The following is a 23,531-nucleotide window of genomic DNA, read 5'->3' on the forward strand; positions in this document are numbered from 1 at the left end:
CTCAACTGACTTCTCTCAAATACCGAAGCGTCGACAGCGGCCATTTGTGTTTTTAAACTAAAACATGGAACCGTGGTTTCTGTCTGACGAGAGAGATATGTTTAAATGTTTACCTGTATTGGAGTCCTGCAGCTTCTCCCTTTTTCTCCTCTTCTTTTTGCCCTGTGGGAGAAAAAACAAAACAAAACCCCCCAATTAAATGAGACTGGCTCAGCTGCAAAATGACTATATTGCTATAAATTCACCATCAGCAGACTTCGTTTTGGTTTCTACTCAGATTAGTTATCAGCCATCGTTTGTAAAAAAAAAATAAAGTAATGGGATTGTGCAAGAGTGCAGCTGTTCCCTTATATCTTTATGGTTTTGTATGAAAAGGCTTCCATGAAACAACTTCTGGATTCGCCCGGTTAGCGGTTTGTTTACCACCCTGGATCACAATCCCTCTTTGAGAGAGATATTGACGAAATATAGTCCCAGAAGTGTATCAACAGAAATCATTACGTGACATGTAAATCCATTTTAACAGGAAAAAGTGCAAAGTTAAAAGCAGCAACCAGCAACCAGGTCAGGCAACCATCTTTAATGCTCTACAAAAGCAAGAACAAAAGCGAGAAAGATACAAAAAGTCACTAATGTCATTGTGAACTCAATTCATGCAAAAAACTTGAAGAACGATCGACACTGAAAGTATCCCTTTTGCAGGATCACCTCATCTTGTTTTCTTTTTTTCATTGTCTCCAGTCTAATTGTGATGCGTGACTGTTGAGGTAAACATCAGAGTTGATCCGGTGATGGTGAAGTGGGGCCTCATATTTGGGTGAGATGAAGGATGTGGGAACAGAGATCTACCGCCTACGCTTCGATGTCTGTCCTCCTCGGCTTGCAGTCGACATTGTCTATGTGGTTACAACAAACTCCTCTTGCAACTGCAGCTTCGTGTTTGAGGGCGTACGTGTGTGTAGGTATTATGTGTAGGTTTTTTACTCGGAGGAGAAACCCTCCCCAGCTGTGGGGGCGTTAAGTGGAACTTAGCTTCCTGTTTTGCTAGTAGGTCCGGTTTGTTTTAAACCCCCAGGAGAGCAGCGTGTGGAGGGTGATGGGAGTTTCTCAACAGATAGTATTTCAAGCACAGCCAAGAAGCCCTGAATGCTTGCATGTGCATGTGCATGTGCATGTGCATGTGCATGTCGTCGTTACACAAGTCGCCCTGTGCCTGAGGGAAATATTTAGGTTGTATAATATACGTCTTTTGCTTTCTTTACACTAATGGGGATGTGATGAAAAGGTGCAACAATAAGTCATAAGTCACAGTGACATAAAGCCCAATGCCCCCTGTAGTTGCAAAACGTGCACTACCTGTCAGTGAGCCACCGTGCGGGGAGGATGTTCACGTAAACAGGAGCACTAATCAGACAGCATCCACCGTGTGTTGCTTTGCTTAGCTGCTTAGAAGATGCTCAAAGCTCCATGCATACAGCAACAGCTCCTACACCTACGATCACAGTTTACTAGAGTTCTGGTTTATAACATATTCACAACATCATGACGATGCTTTTGAACAGTGAGTTTAGAAAATATAATTCTCTCCGGACTTTTATTTTGAAATATCTGCTCAATGAACTGGCTTGGCCTTGTGCTGCTCTGTCAGCTGCGACATAAAATGAGATAAAAAAACCAAATGAAGAATGACATTAGAGCTGAATCCGTGTGCATGTTTGTGACATGAAGCACTCGTTCAGATGTTAGAGAACTGTTATAAACCACAGCCCGAATAAAGTGTCACCATAACTCATGTGCCATGCCTGCCCGCCTACACAGTTCAGCTCAGTCAGGTAGAGAGAAGACAGTACAGCAGAGAGAAGCGTAAACAGGTTACCACTCTGGCAGGTATCTAACGTCACTGAAAAGCATCTTCTGTTACAACCAAAGCCTTTACTTCACCTGATTATGACACATTTTCCTCTTTGTTTTCTGCTACAAAGTATTCACACATTACGGGATTTACTTAAATCTAGAAGTGTTAGAAAAACAAATGACTACTGGATATAAAAATCACTACTAAGTGCAGTGTCAAAAGGTTGTGTTACTGTATAACCATAACATGTGTTTAGCTTTACGAATAACAAACACGAAGGTGCTGCATTTTTAAAAGGGATGCCCACAGAAATAGATAACTAAAGCAGCGAGGCCAGCCATGCGGCCCTGCTCTCTGTTAGTGGAGCAGAACAGGTTGATTTATACCTCTGTGTGATTCACTGATCTACAGTTTAACTGACTAGTAGTCATAACCATGGCAACGTGCAAGACTTGGTGAAATGTATTCAAAAGTGACCAATCAGATCTGCTTTTGCAGCTTATGTGGTGTGTGTGAGTCGTTAAGATTTTTTGGAAGTTGCATGCAAACTTTGCACAGGAATACCCACAACCCCTTTCATGCAGCTCTTCACATACTCATATTTTCCCACCACAGAGGCATAAATCCACCATAAGACGTGTCCCTACCCAATCAGCTTTACTCTTTTCCCCTGCGACCCCGCTAAGGCCCGCCTCCTGCAAGAGTTCAACAGCAAACTGACAGATCAGAGGCACACAGCAGCCCAGATACAGCACATCCCCAAAACATTAGACTACAACACATGCACCACACAGGTTTGACTTCCTCTTGTATTCTGGGAGACCTATTTAATCATTTCATGCTATTAAAAGTCTGCCGTTATCATTTATGACTTTTGACTGACAAGGCCTGGGAGCCAATAATCATGCAGGTTGTTGAGACAGTAGCCAGTAAAGGAAGTAAGTTCTTCAGCTCTGAGGTGAGAACAATAAATACGATCAAACCCAGTTCAACAACTTCTGGTTTATTCAATTGATCCCGTTCTGTTTTATTTTATTTTGGTTTTATGGACAGGGGATCAAACCAGAGAGAAAGAAGTCAAGTCGCTGGACTGGCTCCCGGTGTTTCGTTGCATCAAATGTTTTGTACTTTTTTGACATTTTATCATTTTATCAAGAGCAGCTTTCTGCTTCCAGACACTGCTTCCTGTCAATCAAACTCAGCATCAGGTGAGGTGTGTCTCTACTAATGTAATAAACACTGCAGAATATAGTAAGCTCTTATTTTGAAAGGGAATTTATTGGTGTTTATTTTTATATATTAAAGAATTCAGAAAAACATAAATTATAGAAGAATCAAGGTGAACATTGGATTTGAATAATACCACATGCAGCATAAACATTGTAGTTTAACAATTTAATGACTCAGTGTCGTAAACATAGCATCCAAAAGACTTCCCTCTAGAGGTGGCTCCTACTTCAGCTCATGTATAGAAATCATGCCTTTTCCAGAACTAAGTGGGAGTACGTCCTCGACATAAAGCCTTTACACCCCCCCTGGCTATTTCTTGTCCTCAGATCAACTTTTAAAAATCAGCTCAGAAAGGTTTGTATGGAGTATGGAGGAAGAGGAGAAAAGAGGACGAGGAGTCAGATGAGAAGTACTCACGTAGTTGTCTCTGGCGGACCAGGTGGGGTAGAGCTGCATGTGGAGTTGTCTCTCTTTCCTGGCCAACTCGTAGTACTTGGCCTGCTCCTCCCGGGTCAGTGCGTGCCACTGGACACACAACACAAAAGCAACCAAGAGAGAGAGAGAGACTGTTAGTGTGTTGATCTAATCGTCACACATGAGGGAATTTGACATACTGTGCATTGTGCAGTCTTTGATGGGTGTTACTCCCGTTTTGGTGGATTAACGTCAAAATGAAAGGTCATCAGGCTAAAAATTATTATTATATTTTACATTTCAATTCTGGACAGAGAATAGAACTTAATAACATTTAAAATTCTGATAATAATAACAGTTACAAAGTGCTTTAACAGTAAAACTATTATACAGTGACAAAGTAAAACCAGACCAATGAGATAAATAATAAATAATAATAATAGGATATAGTCCAGAAGATATCAATTCATACAAGTTTAGTTTATTACTTTATTTAATAAGGACAGTACAGTATTAATAACATTCCTGATAATATCCTAGAGTTAGCCTCAAAGGCAAATCTCCATCTGTCGTCCCCGAGGAGGCGACAGTTCGTCAGTCAAAAGTCAAAGTCAATTTAAAGAAGGTGTGTAGTCGAGGAGCAGATCGTAAACATTCAGTAAATGCTCGGCCTCCCTTGGTGAATGTAGACTTCGTTCTGGTAGAAATACATACACACCTGTTGCAAATAGTACTAAAAAAAGACATTACCTAATGAAGACAGTAAAGGAAGAGAAATACCAGTATACACAACATGTACCCGGCTCAGGTAAGTACAGGTAAAGGCCTATACATGTATTCATCTGGGCACATGAAGAAAAAGCTCTTGCCACAGTTCTCACGGTTCCTGAGAGTACGATACAGCATGATCTGCATCTGAACATACTTCACTGTCTCATCATCCTTCAGGATCCCAGTATCACCAGTCAGTGTTGTTATGATTCAGCAGCACCAGTATGTGAGGGGAGCGGAGATCACGTTACCGCAGCCCTCTCATGTTGCTCATGTGGAAGAATTACAAACTGACCTGGAAACAGGATTAGTCTACCTCTAGTGTGTGTGTGTGTGTGTGTGTGTGTGTGTGTGTGTGTGTGTGTGTGTGTGTGTGTGTGTGTGTATTTCTCACCCTTCGTCCCAGGATCTGGTTGATGGCGGCGCTCTCCTTTAATGTGCACTCGGCGATGACCTTCGCCCTCATCTCCTTCATGTAGAGCATGAAGGCGTTCAGGGGTTTCTTGATGACCGGCTTCTTGGGCTCCTTCTCCCGCTTGGCCTCCACATGCGGCTTCCTGAGGGCGAAGAGGAAGAGGAAGAAAGTGGCAGGTGGAAGAGGAAGAGAAAGAGGAGGATGAGGTAAGGATAGGTGCAATCAGAGCTTGTTTCTTTCTCTTTTGGTTTGTTGTTGATTTGTGTAGACAAGGTATTAGATTTGGTGTTGCTCATTTACAGTAGGTTACATGAAACAGATATACACAACGCAAAGTTTACTTTAGATGATTGTCAAGTCTGTACGTTAAATATGAAGCTACAGCCAGGAGACAAGATAACATGTGTTTATAAGTGAGCTTTAGAGATGCTGCTTTGTGGACTTTGTTACCATTGGACAGAGCCAGGCTAGCAGTTTCCCCCTGTTTCCAGTCTTTGTGCTAAGCTAAGCTAAGCTAAGCTAAGCTAAGCTAAGCTAAGCTAAGCTAAGCTAAGCTAAGCTAAGCTAAGCTAAGCTAAGCTAAGCATCGTATTGCTGTAGCTTCATATTTCCTCATTGAACTTTCAGCAATAAAGACACGTAGAACTACTCATGTATGGAGAAATGCATGTCCACTACAGCTGCAATTATGAGATTTCATAATTTTTGCACAATATAATAATTCCCTTAAAAATATATCCAACAACAGAAATAGTTCAGTCCCCCCCCCCCATGTAGTCAAGAATTAAAATCTCAGACAAATACTTGAATCATTTACCTGAAAACAATAACATGTAAAGATTTAAATATATTAAATGCTGCCACAAAACAGACGTAAGTTTCAGACTGAAATGAAAATAAAATCCTGCAAGAACAAATGTGTTAAGACTCGTGATATAAAGTATGAATTACTAGAAGAAAAACTAGAGGATAAATAAAAGAGGAAATAATGTTACAGTTTTGAGGAGTGGAGTTGGACACAGAGGAGGGGAACAGTAAGAAAAAAACAAAGCATGCGTGGTGTGAAGTGCAGGCAATACTTACATGTACATGCCTCTGTCATACTGATCGTGCTCCTGTTTGCCTGTAGGGGGCACTATAGCTGGGTGGGGGATCCCTGTAGGGTGCATGCCTGATGGGCCCATCATCAGGGAGTGAGGGAACCTGGTGGAGGTGAAAGAGAAAAGGTGGATTAAGACGAGACGAGAGATAGATGAGCTTTAGTTATTTCAGAGAAATGCTTTGAGTCAGGGACAGAGAGGACAGTGAGCGTCAAAGCAAGAGCCTCGGTTCTGGTAAGCAATGAGCTGTAAAGCGTGAACAGGTTGATCATTTAAGTGCTAAATGTTACTGAACACAGGATCCTGCCTGTGTGAACAGAAGCTGAGAAATGTTGTGCATGTTGTTCAGGTTGAGCGTGGCACTTAAAATGTGTAATTTGGTTCTTTTTATCGATCCAGCAAAGATGATACCATCGGTCACCGCTAGAGGGCGTCCTAGCATTACAATGAGAAAATGCTCCTTCTCATCTTTAACGCTGTCTTGGTGCACTGACTGATTTCAGACTTCACACAGTCTTAATTGGCAATTGATAAGTTCACCATCCACCATATGTTCCAAATCTATTCATTTAAATCTAACAGACCATTTTAGAGATTATTATTAAAAAAAGAAAGACAAAGAAAAGGTTTGTTTCAGCACCTTTAGATCAGGAGACACAACAGAGCCTGACGGACAAACGAAGCAGCAGCTGCTGTGAGCGTCTTATATTCCGATATGAAAATATTCACATTGTTTGTTTTTAACCTGCATGGAATAATTGCTCATAGGTGCAATATTGAAATAGTGAATACAGGATACAGTTCAGGATCACATGTGTCAAAAGTGCAGTCACAGCTTAAGCAAAGTAGACAACAAACAAAACACCTGGCTGAACAACATAAAGACATTGCAGCTCTCTAAACCTCACAGCGGGGTCAGGAGGCTCACACTTTTATTTTTATCGTTCTTGTGGGTGTCCTTGAAAAATAAAAGAAGCCTGCTTGCAGAGGACGGCATAACAGGATCTCACACATTTGCTTTTCTAAAGACGTAGTTTTATTAGTTAGTGTCGTGGATCAGGGACACACACAAATAACAAAAAAAAAACAGATGTAAGCGCCAGCGAGGAAAAAGCAGTTAATGTCCTGATGGTACTCAAGAGAGCGTGTTTCTGTGTGTGTGTGTGTGTGTGTGTGTGTGTGTGTGTGTGTGTGTGTGTCTGCAGCAGCGTCTAGTTTGCCTCAACTCAGCTTGTTCTGGCGAAACACTGATCTCGTCCTGTTTACAGCACACTGGCTTCAATAGGACTTTTACAGCAATGAAAGCCGACACAGGAGCTGAACACGGTGAATGGAAAACTCCTGCTCAGGCATTTTTGAATGTGCTGTAAACAGGACTTGGTGATGCAGAGCGTAGCTTGTTGTTTTTGCTTTTACTTTCTTGGCTCGATCTGGCTCGGTCCGACCAGCAGGCTACGATACCTGGAGTAGGAGGCGACGCTGGAGAGGTTGGAGGAGTAGGGCTGCCTGTATCCACAGGGGGACAGGGCAGGATAGACTGGCTGGCTCTGCCTGCCACAGCACAGCAGAGGGGAGAGACGGCAACAGTTGGTGCCTTTTAGCTTTACAGGTAAAAGATTGTTGATCCCTGTGAGGCTTGTTTAGACCTTGATTCTACTATAATCCTGATTGAAATTCATCATTGTATTTGGTAAAGAAAATCAGATGCACTTATAAACACTCTAAAATAACTCTACTGTGACACAGAGGCAACGTTTTGGAGACTGTTTTCTTTTTGAAAACATCTTAAAAACACATTTCTTCTCAGTTATAATGTTGATTCTTAAACAGCTGGAATGAAAAATAGTGTCTCTACATTTCTTTCTTATTTGTTTGTCCTGTAATTCATGTTCTAGCCTTTATTATTCACAACTATTCTAATTAGTTTGTCTTGCTGTGATTTTTAGTAGCGACCTTTGGACCTCTCCTGTACAATGTTTAACTAGTATATGCATAGAAATATATATATATATATATATATATATATATATATATATATATATATATATATATATATATATATATATGTGTGTGTTTTAATGTAGTGTATTTATCTGTTGTATTGGAATACTTTGTAATATGCAACTAAGTAAATTTCATCTCATTGTTCAATAAAGTTTAATCTCGTAGTTTAATGCTTCTTTGCATCTAGAGAAGTTTCTATTGTAGAAGCTCTTGTGATGCACGTCAGTGATCTCCCCCGGAGAGTCTGGATCAGCACTGTTGACAGCTGTGTGTCAATACTTGGCTTACCAGGAACAGAAACACACACACACACACACACACACACACACACACACACTCACACACACACACACACACTCACACACCACGGGAGGTCGAGGGTGGGGATGGGATCATGTAAGCAAAAGCCTTTGAAATGTAGAAAACCACACTTCTACCTCCTGAGAGTCAATACCACCCCCCCCCCCTTCAACTGACTCATCCTTATGTTTCAACATATGCACGGACACGCACTCCAATCCACATTTAGCATTCAAACCACCATTATAATCATCGCCATTATTATTACCACACACACTTCCTCGCCTGATCCTCCCCTGTATCCGTGCTTTAGCTCCAGGAGGAGGGGGCGCTACACGTACAGTGAAGCCCAGCAGCAGAGGCCTTCGGCTGGGAAGAGATCCAGAGATCACTGGGCTCAGCTCCTGGAGGACCGTTCATGCTGTAAACATGTTTTAACGGAGGCTACAACACGGGTCAAGATGAAGGCAAACTAAACAGCCGGTCTGATGTTTACCTTATAAGGAAGCTTCACACACACACCAGGTCTCAGAAACCATAAATACATCAATCAATCCATCAATCAGTGTCATTTAATTTGGGTCCAATGTTTAAAACAGCAGCTCTCATATACACCATCCTAAAGGTCACATGCACACATTATAATCTATGCAAACAGCAGCTCCTGAGTGACAGTGACGCCACACTCAAACAGACAAGTGCCCCCTCTGTGACAGGCATGGCTGGACAGAGGTATGCTGGGAATGAAACGAAAAAAGTAGGCGACCTGCTCCTTTGTGCTGTCGCAGCGCCTTGTACTTTTGCTTTGTTACACTTTGACTGCAAGTGACAACAAAGTAATTACATCCCTACAGAGAGACGGGTTGAGTCGGAGGTAATGAGTTTGAAAATGCCAGCGAATGACGACAAAGGCGAATAGCTTTCATGCTTACTGTTTGATCGAACACTAAAGTCCTCCAAAAGACCGCTCCTCCTGCTCTTCAGGGATTTTGTAAAAAGGAAAAATAAGTACAATTTTACTGCCTTGAAGTGCAAAATGCACCATAACATGTGAAATGAAACAAAGCAACACAACTATGGATTTATTTCCTTGCTTTTCTGACCATTCACTGGACATTTTAGGCACACGAAGGGCACGGTTTGAACTTCTTGCAGCTTTTTGTTTTTCATTCGTTACACAACTTTCCGTGTGAACCACAGAGAGCAACACTATGAATGTCTTCCAGACGTCTGAAAAAGTGTGACGTTATTCTCATATTTGAACAATATCGTGTCTCCCGTCGTTCCTTAAGGGGAGAGGAGGCTGTGATACACTCTCACTGTGCTTTGGTTAAAGAGGCTTTAAAACATGCCCTTCAGCTCTCGTTTCACACTGTATTTAATAATGCAACATGTTTGTGAGACTCATGCTCCCCACCACAGCGGTCGACATTGCAAAGCTGCATCCTTACAAAACAACAAAACACATCTCAAATAATTCCTGACCCCCCCCCCCCGTCTGGGCCAACAGGCTCGCGGGACATGTGGAGGTAGTCATGGAGGGACAAGAGGAGAGACCAGGCTAATGGTGGAAACAACAGAAAACAACAGTTTGACATTTAACCACTCATTCTCTATGCTTTTCCCTCCTCCTCCTTCAACAAAGAAGCGCACTACAAGGGGCCAAAACAAGCAGATAATCTGGGTTAAAGGAGATTAGCGGTTAATAATATTTGTGGAAATCCATAGTGAAGTGTCTGAAAAAGATAAAACGCCTTTAAATCACAGACTGGAGAAATGCCTGGGGGACAGACAGCACGTCCTACAGAAACATGAAAAAGAGACATAAACACACTTGTATGTGTACACATGCACAAAGTTTTAAGCTTCCTTTCCAAATCTCCGTGACATTTGATGTAAGCCTTTAACTGTTCCTGCAGGGGATTTTGTCCAGGCACAGATACTGTAGGTTGTAATAAATGGATTTGTGTTGATCCATAAATCAATGGAAGTCTGACATTATAAGTTCACAATCAACCAGCATGACATCGCGAGCTCACAATCGACTCTGAAGTGATGGAAACTCTAAATGAAATGACTAAATATGGAGCAGATGTGGCCGCTGCAGACGTCCCGCACTACTGAGCTCTCGACACCGCTGCTTCTGCTTCATCCCCCGTAAGAAACCAAAACACAAAGCAGTGGATAAAAGACAAGAAACATGGTCATTTTAATATCTTATTAATTAAAGGGGTCTTTGCTAGTTTGTGTAAGGCCTGAATCTTCCTGAACCCGCATACTGGAACTACTTTACCTTACATTTAGTTAAGAAATAAGTATTTGTATCGCATCACTGATCATCAAACTATCTTATACGAACTAAACATAAAGTAAAACATTTAAAAAGAATAAAGCAACATTGTTTGTTCTTTCTTACATGATAATTCCTGTTTTTTACTCCTTTACGTGATCTCTGTGTCGAGTCACTCGTGTGAGGATATACATGATCATCTTGATAACTTATTGATATCATCCCATCCCTACTGGTAACCGTTAACAAGTCCAGGATATTGCATGACTTGTTCTCCTTCACTACGAACAACATCCAGTTTTAAGTCTCTTTATTGACTAATTTGGATTTGAGTCCATAAAAACATCCTCGCTCGTGACTACACTTTAAGTGTCTGTACACTGCGTTGGTTGACATCTCTGTTAAAGCTTCGCTGTTGTCCACATTCCTTTAGTGTTGAGCAGATGCCACAACACGGAGGATCAAAGGGGGAGGTGTCCTCGGGTTAGCTTCTCTGACACCAGGTGAGACAGTGATGTATGTGACTGTGACCCCGGTCACAGTGCGTGTGTGAGTGTGTGTGTGTGTGTGTGTAGAGCTGAGGACATGATGATGATGATGATGATGATGATGGTGGTGATGGTGGTGTTGTTTGGGAAGGTGGAGGTGAGTTGTGAAGATTAGCAGAAGGCATTCTTTTGGGGGGGGGGGGGGTTAGGTGTTAAATAAGATATGAGTTTGGACTAAACAGCAGGAGCATGCTAGTACAGTTGGACAAATGATGATTAAATTGCTCATTATTTTTTTAGATCGAATGTTCGGTCAATAAAATATAAATAAAAAAGTGAGAAATTCCCAAAGTGCAAGTTTTTCAATTCCTTGTTTTGTCCGACCAACAAAATGCAAAGATATTCAGTTTATTGAGAAAACTAAGAAAACCATGAATCTTTACATTTAGAGCCGGTGAATTAATTGTGTGTGTGTGTGTGTGTGTGTGTGTGTGTGTGTGTGTGACTCACCATCCCATGGAGGGAGTGATCTGGCCGACGCCACCTGGAGGGAGGGAGTAGTACCCTGAGAGGTCCTGGGACTGGTGCCGGTGAATTCCTGAAGGACACACACACACAACACACACACACACACACACACACACACACACACACACGATTAACATCATTGTAATCACTCTTTTCTTGCATGTTGTCCTTTAAGATGTCATACGTACACACACACTACATAAATGATGCTATTTCTCTGTCCTTTAGTCTTCTAAACACTAACACGTTAGGTCAGGTCAGCGACCCCCCCAGCCCTGGCCTCAGGTCTGATGGGCTATTAGCGCTACTAGTAGTCTGGGAACCTGCTATTAAAACACAAAGATAACACCGGTCACAAACTTCTGTTCCCATCCTGTCACAGTGTGAGAGAGGTTTCATGCGTTATACCCTTATACCCTTATTTAGTGCGTATACGCAGGTTAACACGGGTTCTGCTTTTTTATCGTGAGTCACGCTTCACGTCAAGGACGCACGAGACGGCAGGGTTAGCTAACAGATAAAATGTTAATTCTTGTATTCATCTGTTACTTATTCAGTCTCTCTTTCAAACTCTCAAACCAGAGTTGCTGCTTGTTGAAACAGTGGAAAGACAAAGAAAATAGGTTTTTGATGCGTTTTATTTTGTTTCTTTCGGGGTTTGAAGGAAGTGTGTTTTATGATGATCAGCGAGCGAGTCGGGTGGCTTTGACGAGAGGATATTAATCGTTAATAAATTAGAACATTTCTCAAACCCCTATTGATTTGATTTATTATATATTTACTTCAGTCAGTGATTTGTCCCGAGAATAAAGGCCGATTGTAACGTTTCCCACTGAAGACAAGTTTACAAGTCAGATTATTGTTCCAGTGGGAGAGGGGCTTTAAACTGACACGATGCTGTGTGAGAGTGTGTGTGGGATCCCCCACTGGGAGCTGATGCCGCCAGTTTTTACTGGTTTATTCTACACAAGTTACGTTCCCACATTTTGAAGAACACACAAAAGAGATACGGGTAGACACAAACCCAAACAAACCATCTCATACTCTTCATTTCTACTTTTAGCTAAAATTGTTTTCCAACAAAAGAAACACAGACGGCTCGACTCTCTGGCCTCACGAGTAAATATCCAGTCTCTCTCTGTCTCTCTCCTTGTGCCCTTCAAAGGAAGTCATTTGTCAACAGGCAGCACCTAGCACTTAGCGCGGCCCGGCTGCTAACCTGTGTTTGCAGCAGAGGAATGCTCTCGATGACTGTAATTTGGCCGCGCCTCCGGGCTCGTTTCAGGACCCCGAGCCACTATAAATCTGAACGACTGGAATGCGACTGAGTCAGTCGACCTGTCTCACCACTCCGATCCGTCCTCCCCTCCCTCCGTCTGTCCCACCACGCCCAACCTCCCTCTCCTCCTCCTTCATCCTTCCTTACTGCCCTCCGCCCTTCCACTGCCCAGACTCTGTAACCTCAACTTTGAATCCTTCTTCTCACCTCTCTTTTACCTCCATTTTCTCCCGTTAGTCCTCCTTCACTGCAGACGTCAACTCTTTTCCTTCCCTTCATTCATTTCCAGGATTTATTTATCCATCTCCCTGTATTACTTTTATGGTCTCTCCCACATTCAGTGTTGCCTTCTCCTCTGATTAAATTCTCTACCGTATGACAAATACATGCATACAAGATGAAAATGCAGTTTTTGTATCCATCCATCCTTTATTGTACGCATTTACCTTTTTAATAATGTGTTTGTGGGAAAATACAACTAGAAAATGTAGTAAAACTATCAGTTTTTCAGAAACGAAGAGAGTAACGGATATTATCGGTGACTTAACTGGCCAGAAATCAGTTCAAACCAAAGTAACCAGACAAACCAGCTGAGGGCTTCCACCTGCAAGCATTACATCACGGTTACTCTGTAGACGTGTGATGATTGCATTCAATAAGACATAACAGAGCACTAAAAGAGGGACAAGGGACTGAACACCTTCCCATCACAGGTCTGCGTGTGTCACAGTTACATCATGGAGGAGTTTTCCCAGCAGCATGCGAGACACATAAACAGAGTTCAGCATATAGAGGTCTTTATCAGGGTAATTTCCACTTTTTGTAAACACAGGGTTTACAACAGCACTGCGTGACAAAACAGGGACTCCTCATTTATTTCCTTGAGAACATTGTGTTGCTGAAGCAAACTACTATTTCTTTCCCAGTATAAAACTACAAATACAGAGCGGGGATCATCATCGCGTTGTCCTGCCTCAGTGGTGAAGTATAAACATCAGTGCAGTGTCTTCAAACTGGACTCCAACATACTGTAGGCCAGTTTGTTGGGCTATCATCAGGCTGAATGTGCCCTGAGGCTAGTACAGATGATTCTGTCTGTATTAATGTTGCACAGAATGAAAGTAAATCTCATTAAACAATTTATAATAGATACCACCGGGTAAGAATACTGATGAATAACGATGAATATTAATACTTTTATTTTGTTTTTATCACCCATGTTCCCTGAAATGACCGTAGGGCTAACATCAAAACACACATTTGAATCTGTTAATCTGTCACACTGATAGAAACTTGATGCTGGTTTCTGTAAATCACGTTTTCGCTGCCCTGTTTGTTGTTGGGAAACCTGTAGGGGGAAATTAGCCGCCGTAATGGGGCAGTTTTGTGTGGAATGCCCCTTTTAAAAGCGGCTATCTAATGACAGCTAAAGCAACTATCTCACGGTCACCATGTCAGCGTCTCGGGAACTTAAAAGGGAAACCATTTGAGTCAAAAACTCCGTATCAGAACGTGTGGATGTTAAATGAGACACGAGGAGCTGAAAATAGTATTCCTGCACTGATAATGTGCTGTGGTGGTAACAACCACTGAGAGTGAAAGTGCTGCAGCATCTGAGCCTTGACAAGCAGCCTGTGTGGTGTACATAAAAGAGCCCAAGACCAGAAGAAACTTTGTAGTGTTTGGCTACAGTAATGAGTGCTGTCAAATTGTACTCAAGTACAGGAACAGTTACTTTTGTTAAGAGCAGACATCAAAAGTCACAGTAATAGCAAACGTCTGTTTTTTACTGTGTAAAACTACTGATTATAAAAGCCATGTCTAATATGACTCTTGATTTGTGTTTTGTTATTGAGCATATTTACACTCGACATCAGTCATCTGACGAGCAAACACATAAGGTACTTTCTTTTGGTTTCTCTAATAATTAAAAAGGCAACACATGACTTCAGCAGGGAGTTACTTCAAGCCTTGTATACTTGTAGCAAGAGCTACGTTCAAATCCCACGAAAACAAACACAGACGATGTATTAGTCCGCCTTTTTGGTGCACCGAGCCCATTGATTCCTACTTTATAATATAATTGTCTATATATATGTACACACAAAAAGTAATTTCCTACAACAGCAGGGTATTTTAGCAAACATTACTTAAAACGGGAATAAAAAGTGCATTTGTAGGGGACTATTTTCAGCTGGGGATTGATACACATTCGATGGTGTTGTGAGTATTTGCAGGCAGCAAGACTTACGTGTATGTAGGTTTGACCTAAAATAAGGAATAAGATTGATCAGGCTCTACGCAGAAAGTACTGGTTAATAGGATCCAATCATTGCTGGTTTGGGTCTTTGGATTTGTTGAGGCTGGCGATAGTCTATATTGTTCTTCTCCTCAGGTAACTGAAGCTTGTTGTCTGCAACTAGTAACGTTGCGCTCCTGCACACACGTACAATAATATCCTAAGCCCGTACGAGACTCTACAGTAAGTGTTAGTCGATGTTCATCTTGCACATTAAAGTGTGACTGCGAGTTTCATTTCTACTTTGTCTTTATTGCGCACTCTTTTGTTCAAGCCAACAGTCATATCTGAGAAACAGTCAAAGTAATGTGACGGCGGTGGATCGAAAGGGAACAACGTCACGTGCTACATGTGGCGTTATGGCTGGCTGAAGAAATACTGAACTGACTGGACTCACCAGCTGGGTCGCACAATGTCAAACATGAATTTAACTTCTTAACTACAGTGATCGTAGCTTTAGTTTAATGTATTTAACCTCCGCTGAGTAGGGGACACATCTGAATGTGGCGTTCATGAACGTTTGGAATGGCTGCTAAATTCAGGAAAATGTTTATTTTACGCAAAACTTCTGCAAATCTATTTCCACTGGTCTGGATTATTGTGTTGTGTTGATGCTATAGACAGACAGAGCACTGATACATCATTACATAACATGTCTTCTGTCAGACTAGTGGAAAGAAAACATCTAAAATACACATTTTGGTGTTTATTTGACTAAACTTTGTCTCTAATGCTACATTTGCATGAATATAATATCAGAAAATGTGTAATACAATTGTCTTAATGTAAGTAATCGATAGGAGAAGCTTCATGTATTTATTAGTTAATTTGTTTATCCTACAGAAGGGTTATTTCATATATCATTCATAGCCTGATTTTATAACATTTTATTCCTAAAAACATGGTAAATATAGATTTATTTTGATGGCTTTTGACGGCGTTTCCTGATTTATGGATCGATACAGACATATCCAAAGTTCCCTCAGTAAAACCTTTTGACTTTAATATGTGAACAAAGTCATACAAGAATTTTGAACCTGGCCTTATCCTATGTTCAGATTTCTGTCCCGCAAATGAGTTTTTAATACGATAATGCCTCATGTACTTATTTAAACAAACTTTCATAGAACTAAATAACTACTACAAGTCCCCCAGACCCTTTCTTTAAGCAGCAGTGAACACAGACAGTGGGCGCTGATGGAAACAACACAGGAAGTAAACTACACACTGAGAATAAAGAGGGGGTTAAAGGAAGAGAGGCGTCAACAACAGCAGAAATATAACAAAAGACTTCACCTGCTCATAAATAATGCACGATCATTACGGTAAGGTGGCATCTGTAATGAGCTCACAGGAAATATCCTATTAAATATGAGGCAGGAGCTAAAGGATGAACCTTTATACTGATGGTCAACTCTGGTGAAGAAGAAGAAACTGGTGATCACCTCTCTGATTTGATACACGAGTGGTATAATTATAAGGAGTGAGAGAAAGAGACAGGCAGAGCACAATTACAAGAAATCAAATGATTGTAGGAGATATGTGTAAAAAAGGTGAAACCTGAGGAAAATGTAGAAGTATAAATTTGACAATTGTTCACAGACAATGAACAATCAAAACAGCTTGATTAATAAATAAATACACTTTCTCGTAACAGCGGAAGAGAAGCAGGTTGTATGAGCATGAAGCACTGCAGCGGTTACCTCTTTTATAGCTTTATCTGAAAGATAATGTATTTTTGTTATCAGACGACAGGATCTCCAAGTCAATGTCAGATATAAAATCACTAGAAGTCAACGAATCTGTCGATATGTTTCTACACCAACTGTGAGTGTGAAGATGGACGGATGATGTGCGCAGACTAATAGTCCTGTGAATCAGGGGACATAAAAAGATGAAGTCTACTGTCTGACAGGTTAGATGATTAACAGCAGAGAAAAAACTATATTCTACAGATTTCTTTCAAACTGTTCTCAAATGTTTTACTCTTTTCTTGTGAATTCATCAATTGTTTCACTGAACTTAGAGCAGATCCGAATCACGGGGCGAATACATGCATCATTGGCCTCGGCAGAGGGCTGCTCTAGCAAGGAAGGAACATCAGTCTTTGGTTGATCACAACGTGCAGACACATGCAACCACTGACGACGTCTGTTGACCGTTGACGAGTCACGTGCAAAGAAGTCTGGGAACAGGTGATCTAACCCTCTGACTATTTCTATGAAACACCTCATCAGCTTTTTAGTTACACATTACACTATGGTTGTAAAACATCTTGATATAAAGATGTGTGTGTTTTCAGTTCTCCTCCTGCAGAGATCCAGGACTCGAGATCAGCTTTCATCTCCCTGCAGATATAATCCTCTGATTTCCTGCCAACAGGTATAAAACTATATTGATTCAAGTCGAGGACTTAAGAGTAGATGTGTCGAGAAATGACATCACTGATGAGCTAACCCCGAGCTGTGACGAGCTGACGAATGATATGAGGAGTGAGGTAAGACGTGTGTGTGTGTGTGTGTGTGTGTGTGTGTGTGTGTGTGTGTGTGTGTGTGTGTGCTGTAGGATGTTCCTAACTGGAAACATAGTCAGTATTCAGGTAAGATGGTGTGGGAAAGGTTATGTGCAGCAGTGTGTGTGTAAGGGTTTGTTAGAAGCAGGTGGCTCAGTCTGTCATTAAGGACTGAGTCACTGCGTCAGCGTCAGTCCATGGACACACACACACAAACACACACAAAGAGTCTAGACCAGACAAGGGGAGTGTTTCCGTAGGATAAAGGGGGTTTCCAGACGGAGCAGAAGATTGCCTGAGGTCACACTCCAATATCTAATCAGAGCCAAGAAAAGACTTTAGTTTAGTTTTGACATCAACCTCTTTCTCTTCTCCTGTTCTCTCGCTTTCGTCTTCATCATCACTGTCAGAATCCTGCGTTATAAACTCTCTGAAGTTTCTGAGGAAAACCCAGGCAGTGTTAGAGGACCAATGACTTTCACCTCACCGTATCTGGAAGCGATTTCATGGTTGTCAGCTGTATTAGATTGTGAGTTATAAGCTGCCGACCTCTGCCTGCACTCTACTGTCTTTACTATTTGTTGACTACGTCTTGTGTTTAATGATTTGCACAAATGAAGTTGGAATAACTTACATTCAATTTAGGGTCGAATGTTGCGCTGCTTTCTGTTTAAACCTGGTATTTCTGCACATTCTGGGAGTTCAAATGTATTGAAAAAAGAAAGATGCAAAATTCAAAATCTGTTATCTAACAAAATATTCAGCTTGAATCCTGCATAGCCTTTCAAAAAAGGATTTGCTGTGCCACTTGCCGCAACACAAAGAGGGCACGCACCTGTATTAATGTGGCAGCCAATTCACGGACACACACACAAGGCTGTGGGGGGCAACACCAGGGATCGAACCACCGACCTTGAGATGAATGGACAACCAGCGAGGCTGAATCTGCCCTCTTCAAAGAGTGCTCCACAGATTTAGCATTGTACTGCGCTGTCATCATCAGACTCAGTAATGGACAGTTTTTAAAAAAACAGGATTCAAATCGATACAGCAGAACCAGAGAAATGGTGTTTTTTATTCCACACATCCTCAAAGCCTAGCGACTACATCACCCACAACGCAGGTCGACTACAAACATCTGAGATGTAGGTGGGATCTGCTAGTAGCTGCTAATGTAGCCTCGAGCCGTTAGCCTGCAGCAGAGAGAAGGAGCCGGCTACAGAGGTCTGGTAAATTCACTACTTTGAACTACACACCTCCAGATTTTGCTCATTTTTAAAACTTGTAGTCTTTAGCCCCATCCAAACAATTTATCAGATTGTGCGCAGCTCCCTCTGGAGCCACAAAAGGCTGTATACATCTTTTTTTCACACATGCAGTAGTACTCCCCAAGACTTAAAAACCGACTTTGATGTGTTAAGTCAGTGGAGCTCCCCTTTAATACATTCATGAAAGATGATGAGGTTGCCAAAATCCTCTGGGGATCATTAATACGTTCAGCGAGTTCAACAGTAACGTGGCGAATAGTTTAGATATCTTGAGCTGGAGCAAAGTGTGAGACGAACAGCGAGACAGATGGACAATCCAACACTGCCGCCCTTTTAGCCCCGCCTCTTGAAAGGCAAAAATCCTACAGTGTTTAAATGTCAGGGTGTGTTTGTTTGTGACTTTCAAACAGAGCGCAGTGTGTGTTTGTATGTACAGCGCTTGCTAAGGAGAACCTTGTGTGTGCTGCAGCGATGGCTTGTGCGATTGTCACCCTAATTGTTTCCATCTTTCTGTGTGTGTGTGTGTGTGTGTGTGTGTGTGTGTGTGTGTGTGTGTGTGTGTGTGTGTGTGTGTGTGTGTGTGTGTGGCTGGCAGTCTCTTCAGACGAGCAGGCCACTTCAGAGCAGCCATGGAACCGCCACGGGCTGACGGAGCCGGTGCTGCCACTTCACACACTGTGTGCGTGCCTGAGTGTGTGTGTGTGTGTGTGTGTGTGTGTGTGTGTGTGTGTGTGTGTGTGTGTGTGTGTGTGTGTCCATGTGTGAGGAGAGAGGAGGGGGGTGGCGAACATGAATGTATTGCGTGTGTGTGTGCGCGCAAAATCGGGGAGACGAGAAAAAGAGAAGGCAAGAATCAGAATATATTGTAATATTACATTACGTGTGTGTGTGTGTGTGTGTGTGTGTGTGTGTGTTGCATTTGTGTCGATGTGATGAAAGATGTGTCGACAGCACAAACAGATCAACGTGTATGTTTACGAGGACTTCAGCAACAATTCAGCAGCTGTCTGGAGTATGTGTTTATTTGTTTGCGTGTGTGTGTGTGTGTGTGTGTGTGTGTGTGTGTGTGTGTGTGTGTGTGTGTGTGTGTGTGTGTGTGTGTGTGTGTGTGCGCGTGCGTGTTCTCACCTGTCTTCTGGCTCATGTCTGTGGGCAGGTGTGGAGGACTGGGGCTGAAGTGCTCATTGCTGTAGGGCAGGAGGGACGTCAGCGGGTGCATCCCGTGAGACTGCTGCACCACCGACACTTTGTTGGACTGTTGATAAAACACAAAGATAAAAGAATTAATTTCGATAACATTGATTTTATTTCATTTTAAGGTCTTTACAATCATGTATTTCAGTGTAAACCTGCAAGTGCAGCAAATACGATACAAAGGGTGCACCAAATATGAACCAAGAAGCTCCTCTTTATTATTTATGATCAGCTTGAGCAGTGATTTCCCTTCAGAGGGACACGTTTCACAAGTGTTGAGTAAAATGAGACAGAAGTAATGAGTAAAATTATGAAAATAAGAACCGGGTAGAGATAATCCAGGATGTCCATAATTGTACTATAATGTTGGCTGATTAATTAGTAAAGACACTATTCAGGACTTAATTAGCACGTTACAGTGTGTCCGACGTGAACAAATTAAGCAAAAGGAAAACGTAATAACACTAATAATAATAATAAACAGTTTGTATTATTGTAATCACTAATAATGTTTGGCAACTGCATTTCAAGAACATGAAAATGATGCATGTTTCGCTTTCTTTCATTTGCTAAAAGAAGACGTTTCGTTTCATCAGAAACAAACATGAAACGAAGAAGAAGAATCTCAAGTCGATCACTTCTCTTCTCTTAATTGAATCTTCTGATGTTTTAAAGATGCTAGATTACGCAGACACACAAAGACGCCAATGTCATTGTCTCAGACACTTGTGGGCACATTTGCATTTGCTGATACAAAAATCCAACTACACACACACACACACACACACACACACACACACACACACACACACACACACACACACACACAGAGTGAAAGAGGGAGGGGAAGAAAGCTGGACATCTTAAACCTGCTTTGGAACAAACAACATGGGCTGTACTTTGCTCACGTTGGTTGAGAGTGGAGCGGGGAGGAGGAGGAGGAGGAAGAGGAGGCCCATTTGATCGATAAGCCTTTGATGATCAAGTGAGGCTGCGTGCGAGCTTGTTTGCTTTCATGTTTCTGTTTACAAATGGCTTTCAATAACATACGTAAAAATCCAGCTATTGCTAATGCTCACAGCATGCTGGCTGACATGTGATATGTCACAGCGGCTTGAAATGTTGGAGGCAGCTAACCAGGCAGCCTTGGAGTTACACTGCACATAAGTGTGTGTGTGTGTGTGTGTGTGTGTGTGTGTGTGTGTGTGTGTGTGTGTGTGTGTGTTTGTGTGTGTGTACTGGGCAATAAACTTCGGTGGGATGTGAGTATGATTATGCGTCTTTCTGTACGAGCATGAATGTGTGGGGCGAGTGGGTGAATGTGTATAGATGGATATATTTGTGTGTGTGTGTGTGTGTGTGTGTGTGTGTGTGTGTGTGTGTGTGTGTGTCTCCAAGCTGTATTAAGTCTTTGAAAGCTTGGCTGAGGTGCCGATTTCATGTATATGAATATTTCTGAGAAAATGTTTTTAAAGTTATTTTATTTTGTACACTAAGATGGACACGCCTGTGTGTGTGTGTGTGTGTGTGTGTGTGTGTGTGTGTGTGTGTGTGTGTGTAGGACAATTTGCATGAGTGTCTGTGTGTGTGTGTGTATCATCAGCACTACAGAGGGGCAGATCTGGTGCTACTTGCTGGGCCTCCTGCTGTGTTACAAAGTGAATACCTTATCACTTAAAGGCAGAGCTTCAGCCCGCTACACTCCACATTAACACACACGCACGCACGCACACACGCACATTCAACGGCTCCATCCCTATCCATCAACATCTTAAAGTCTCTCTCACTGGCCACACACACACACACACACACACACACACACACACACACACACACACACACACACACACCACTAGCTGTGGAACTAAGATCAAACTGCTAAACAACTTTTAATGTCGAGACACATGAAAACAAAACGCACTGCCTCTGTACTGAAGAGCCGGAGTGTGGGAGGTTTGGGGGAGGAGATGGCGGGGGAGCAGGGTGGAGGTGGTGGGGAGGTTTAAGATAAGGTGGTCTGAATTCATTATAACCTGAAGAAGCCCTCAGAGATGGAGGACGAGCCTTTAAGGAATATGCAGAAGACACCTTACATGGTGCACACATGTTGTTATGGTAACACTGTATCAAACACAGCAGGCATGTGGGATGGGAGCTAACCACGGGAAAGATTAACTAAGATCTACTTATTTACTACTTGGGAGTGTTCACTTCGCAAAACAACTCACGACACAACATTTAATGTGACTGTGCAGCCATAACATGCTGCAGTGCTCTTTATCACCACTAGGGCTGTCCTCGACTAAAACATTCTTAATTGACAGATCTGTAAAGTTTCTCCACAAACAATCAGGCAACTTGAAATCTTGCATTAACCAGAGACGTGCTCATAGTAAGGAGAGTCTAAACCTGCTCTATATGAAAAGTTGCCATAACTTCTGTTACAGCATTTGATAACACAAAATTAAAGTCTGTCCTGGGAAAAATAAATGGTTCAACTTTACATTTTCAGCAGTAGCAATGACATTTTGCAGGGAAAATCCCAAAACTGCGTAGTGGGAATCAGCAGTGGGCGCCATCAGAAAGCATGTGTATGGAGGTTACATGACCTAAAACTCTGACTGAGCCTTTAATGTTAGGAATCAGATTTCATGACTCAAACATAAACTACATAAAAAGACTAATTGTACACTTGAAAGCACTGTACCTGCAGACACGAGACACACACAGTCCAGCAGATGGAAATACTACACAATACACAAAAGTGTGAATTATTGCACACAAATCACACCTCACCTACAGTGCATGCATGCACACACGCACACACACACACACACAGCTTCTACACATATGGCTGAAAACACATACACATCTGTGCTGCTCGGAGCCTTCAAAAGTAGCTGTGGCTCCGTTTCACGTGCTGAGGTCGATGTAGCCGTTTTGCTGTAACATTATAGCCGCAAAATCGTCCATTTATGTTTCCTCTCTTCCTCGGGGTAATTAGCCGGCCTTGAAGTGGCTTTCGCTGCGCCTTCCTTTTTTTACACACACTCAGGGAGGCTGACTGAGAGCACTCATTTAACCCATAATTATCAACCCCTCTGTATTTAAAAAAAAAATCCCCCCCCCCTCCCCCCTTATCCCACCACACACATACACTCACACAACTTACACATAATTACCTTAGCTGAAACAGACGTGTACATGCATGTGAGGGACACACACACACACACACACACACAATCGCAAAAGATCAAATAACACTTTGGCATCTTTGAAAACGGAAACTCGCAGCTATGTTTTTGGTAACAGAAGAGTAACACATACATTCAGGTGCACACACACACACACACACACACACACACACACACACACACACACACACACACACACACACACACACACACACACACACACGAGGGAAAAGTTCACTTGCCCTTTAATTTGCTGAAGTAGAGTTACCCACCCTTGCAGACCGACATAAATCGTCAGAGAGTTCAAATCAATAGTAAATGCAGGGTTTTCAACTGTGACCGATTGAACCTCGGTTTGTTTTTTTAAATATGAAAATAGTATGCATGAGG

The 23,531-nt window shown here is 42.1% G+C and overlaps 1 protein-coding gene across 8 annotated transcripts in view; it reads right to left on the reverse strand.

Moving 5' to 3' along the window:
• tcf7 (transcription factor 7) overlaps nt 1-23,531 on the reverse strand; it is a 63,303-nt gene that overhangs the window by 7,103 nt on the left and 32,669 nt on the right. For 2 of the 8 annotated variants that reach the window (XM_029448024.1, XM_029448026.1), the window contains exons 4-10: nt 19,882-20,008; nt 11,378-11,465; nt 5,769-5,888; nt 4,665-4,827; nt 3,503-3,610; nt 2,503-2,550; nt 114-162 (exon numbers count right to left, since the gene is read on the reverse strand). In XM_029448024.1, the coding sequence (XP_029303884.1) occupies nt 114-162; nt 2,503-2,550; nt 3,503-3,610; nt 4,665-4,827; nt 5,769-5,888; nt 11,378-11,465; nt 19,882-20,008 (703 nt within the window). Of the gene's footprint in view, nt 1-113; nt 163-2,502; nt 2,551-3,502; nt 3,611-4,664; nt 4,828-5,768; nt 5,889-7,201; nt 7,337-11,377; nt 11,466-19,881; nt 20,009-23,531 lie in introns of all 8 variants that reach the window. The other 6 variants (XM_029448020.1, XM_029448019.1, XM_029448022.1 and 3 more) reach the window with 6 other exon arrangements.

The sequence above is a fragment of the Cottoperca gobio genome, chromosome 14 (genome assembly GCF_900634415.1).
Source record: "Cottoperca gobio chromosome 14, fCotGob3.1, whole genome shotgun sequence".
NCBI lineage: Eukaryota > Metazoa > Chordata > Actinopteri > Perciformes > Bovichtidae > Cottoperca > Cottoperca gobio.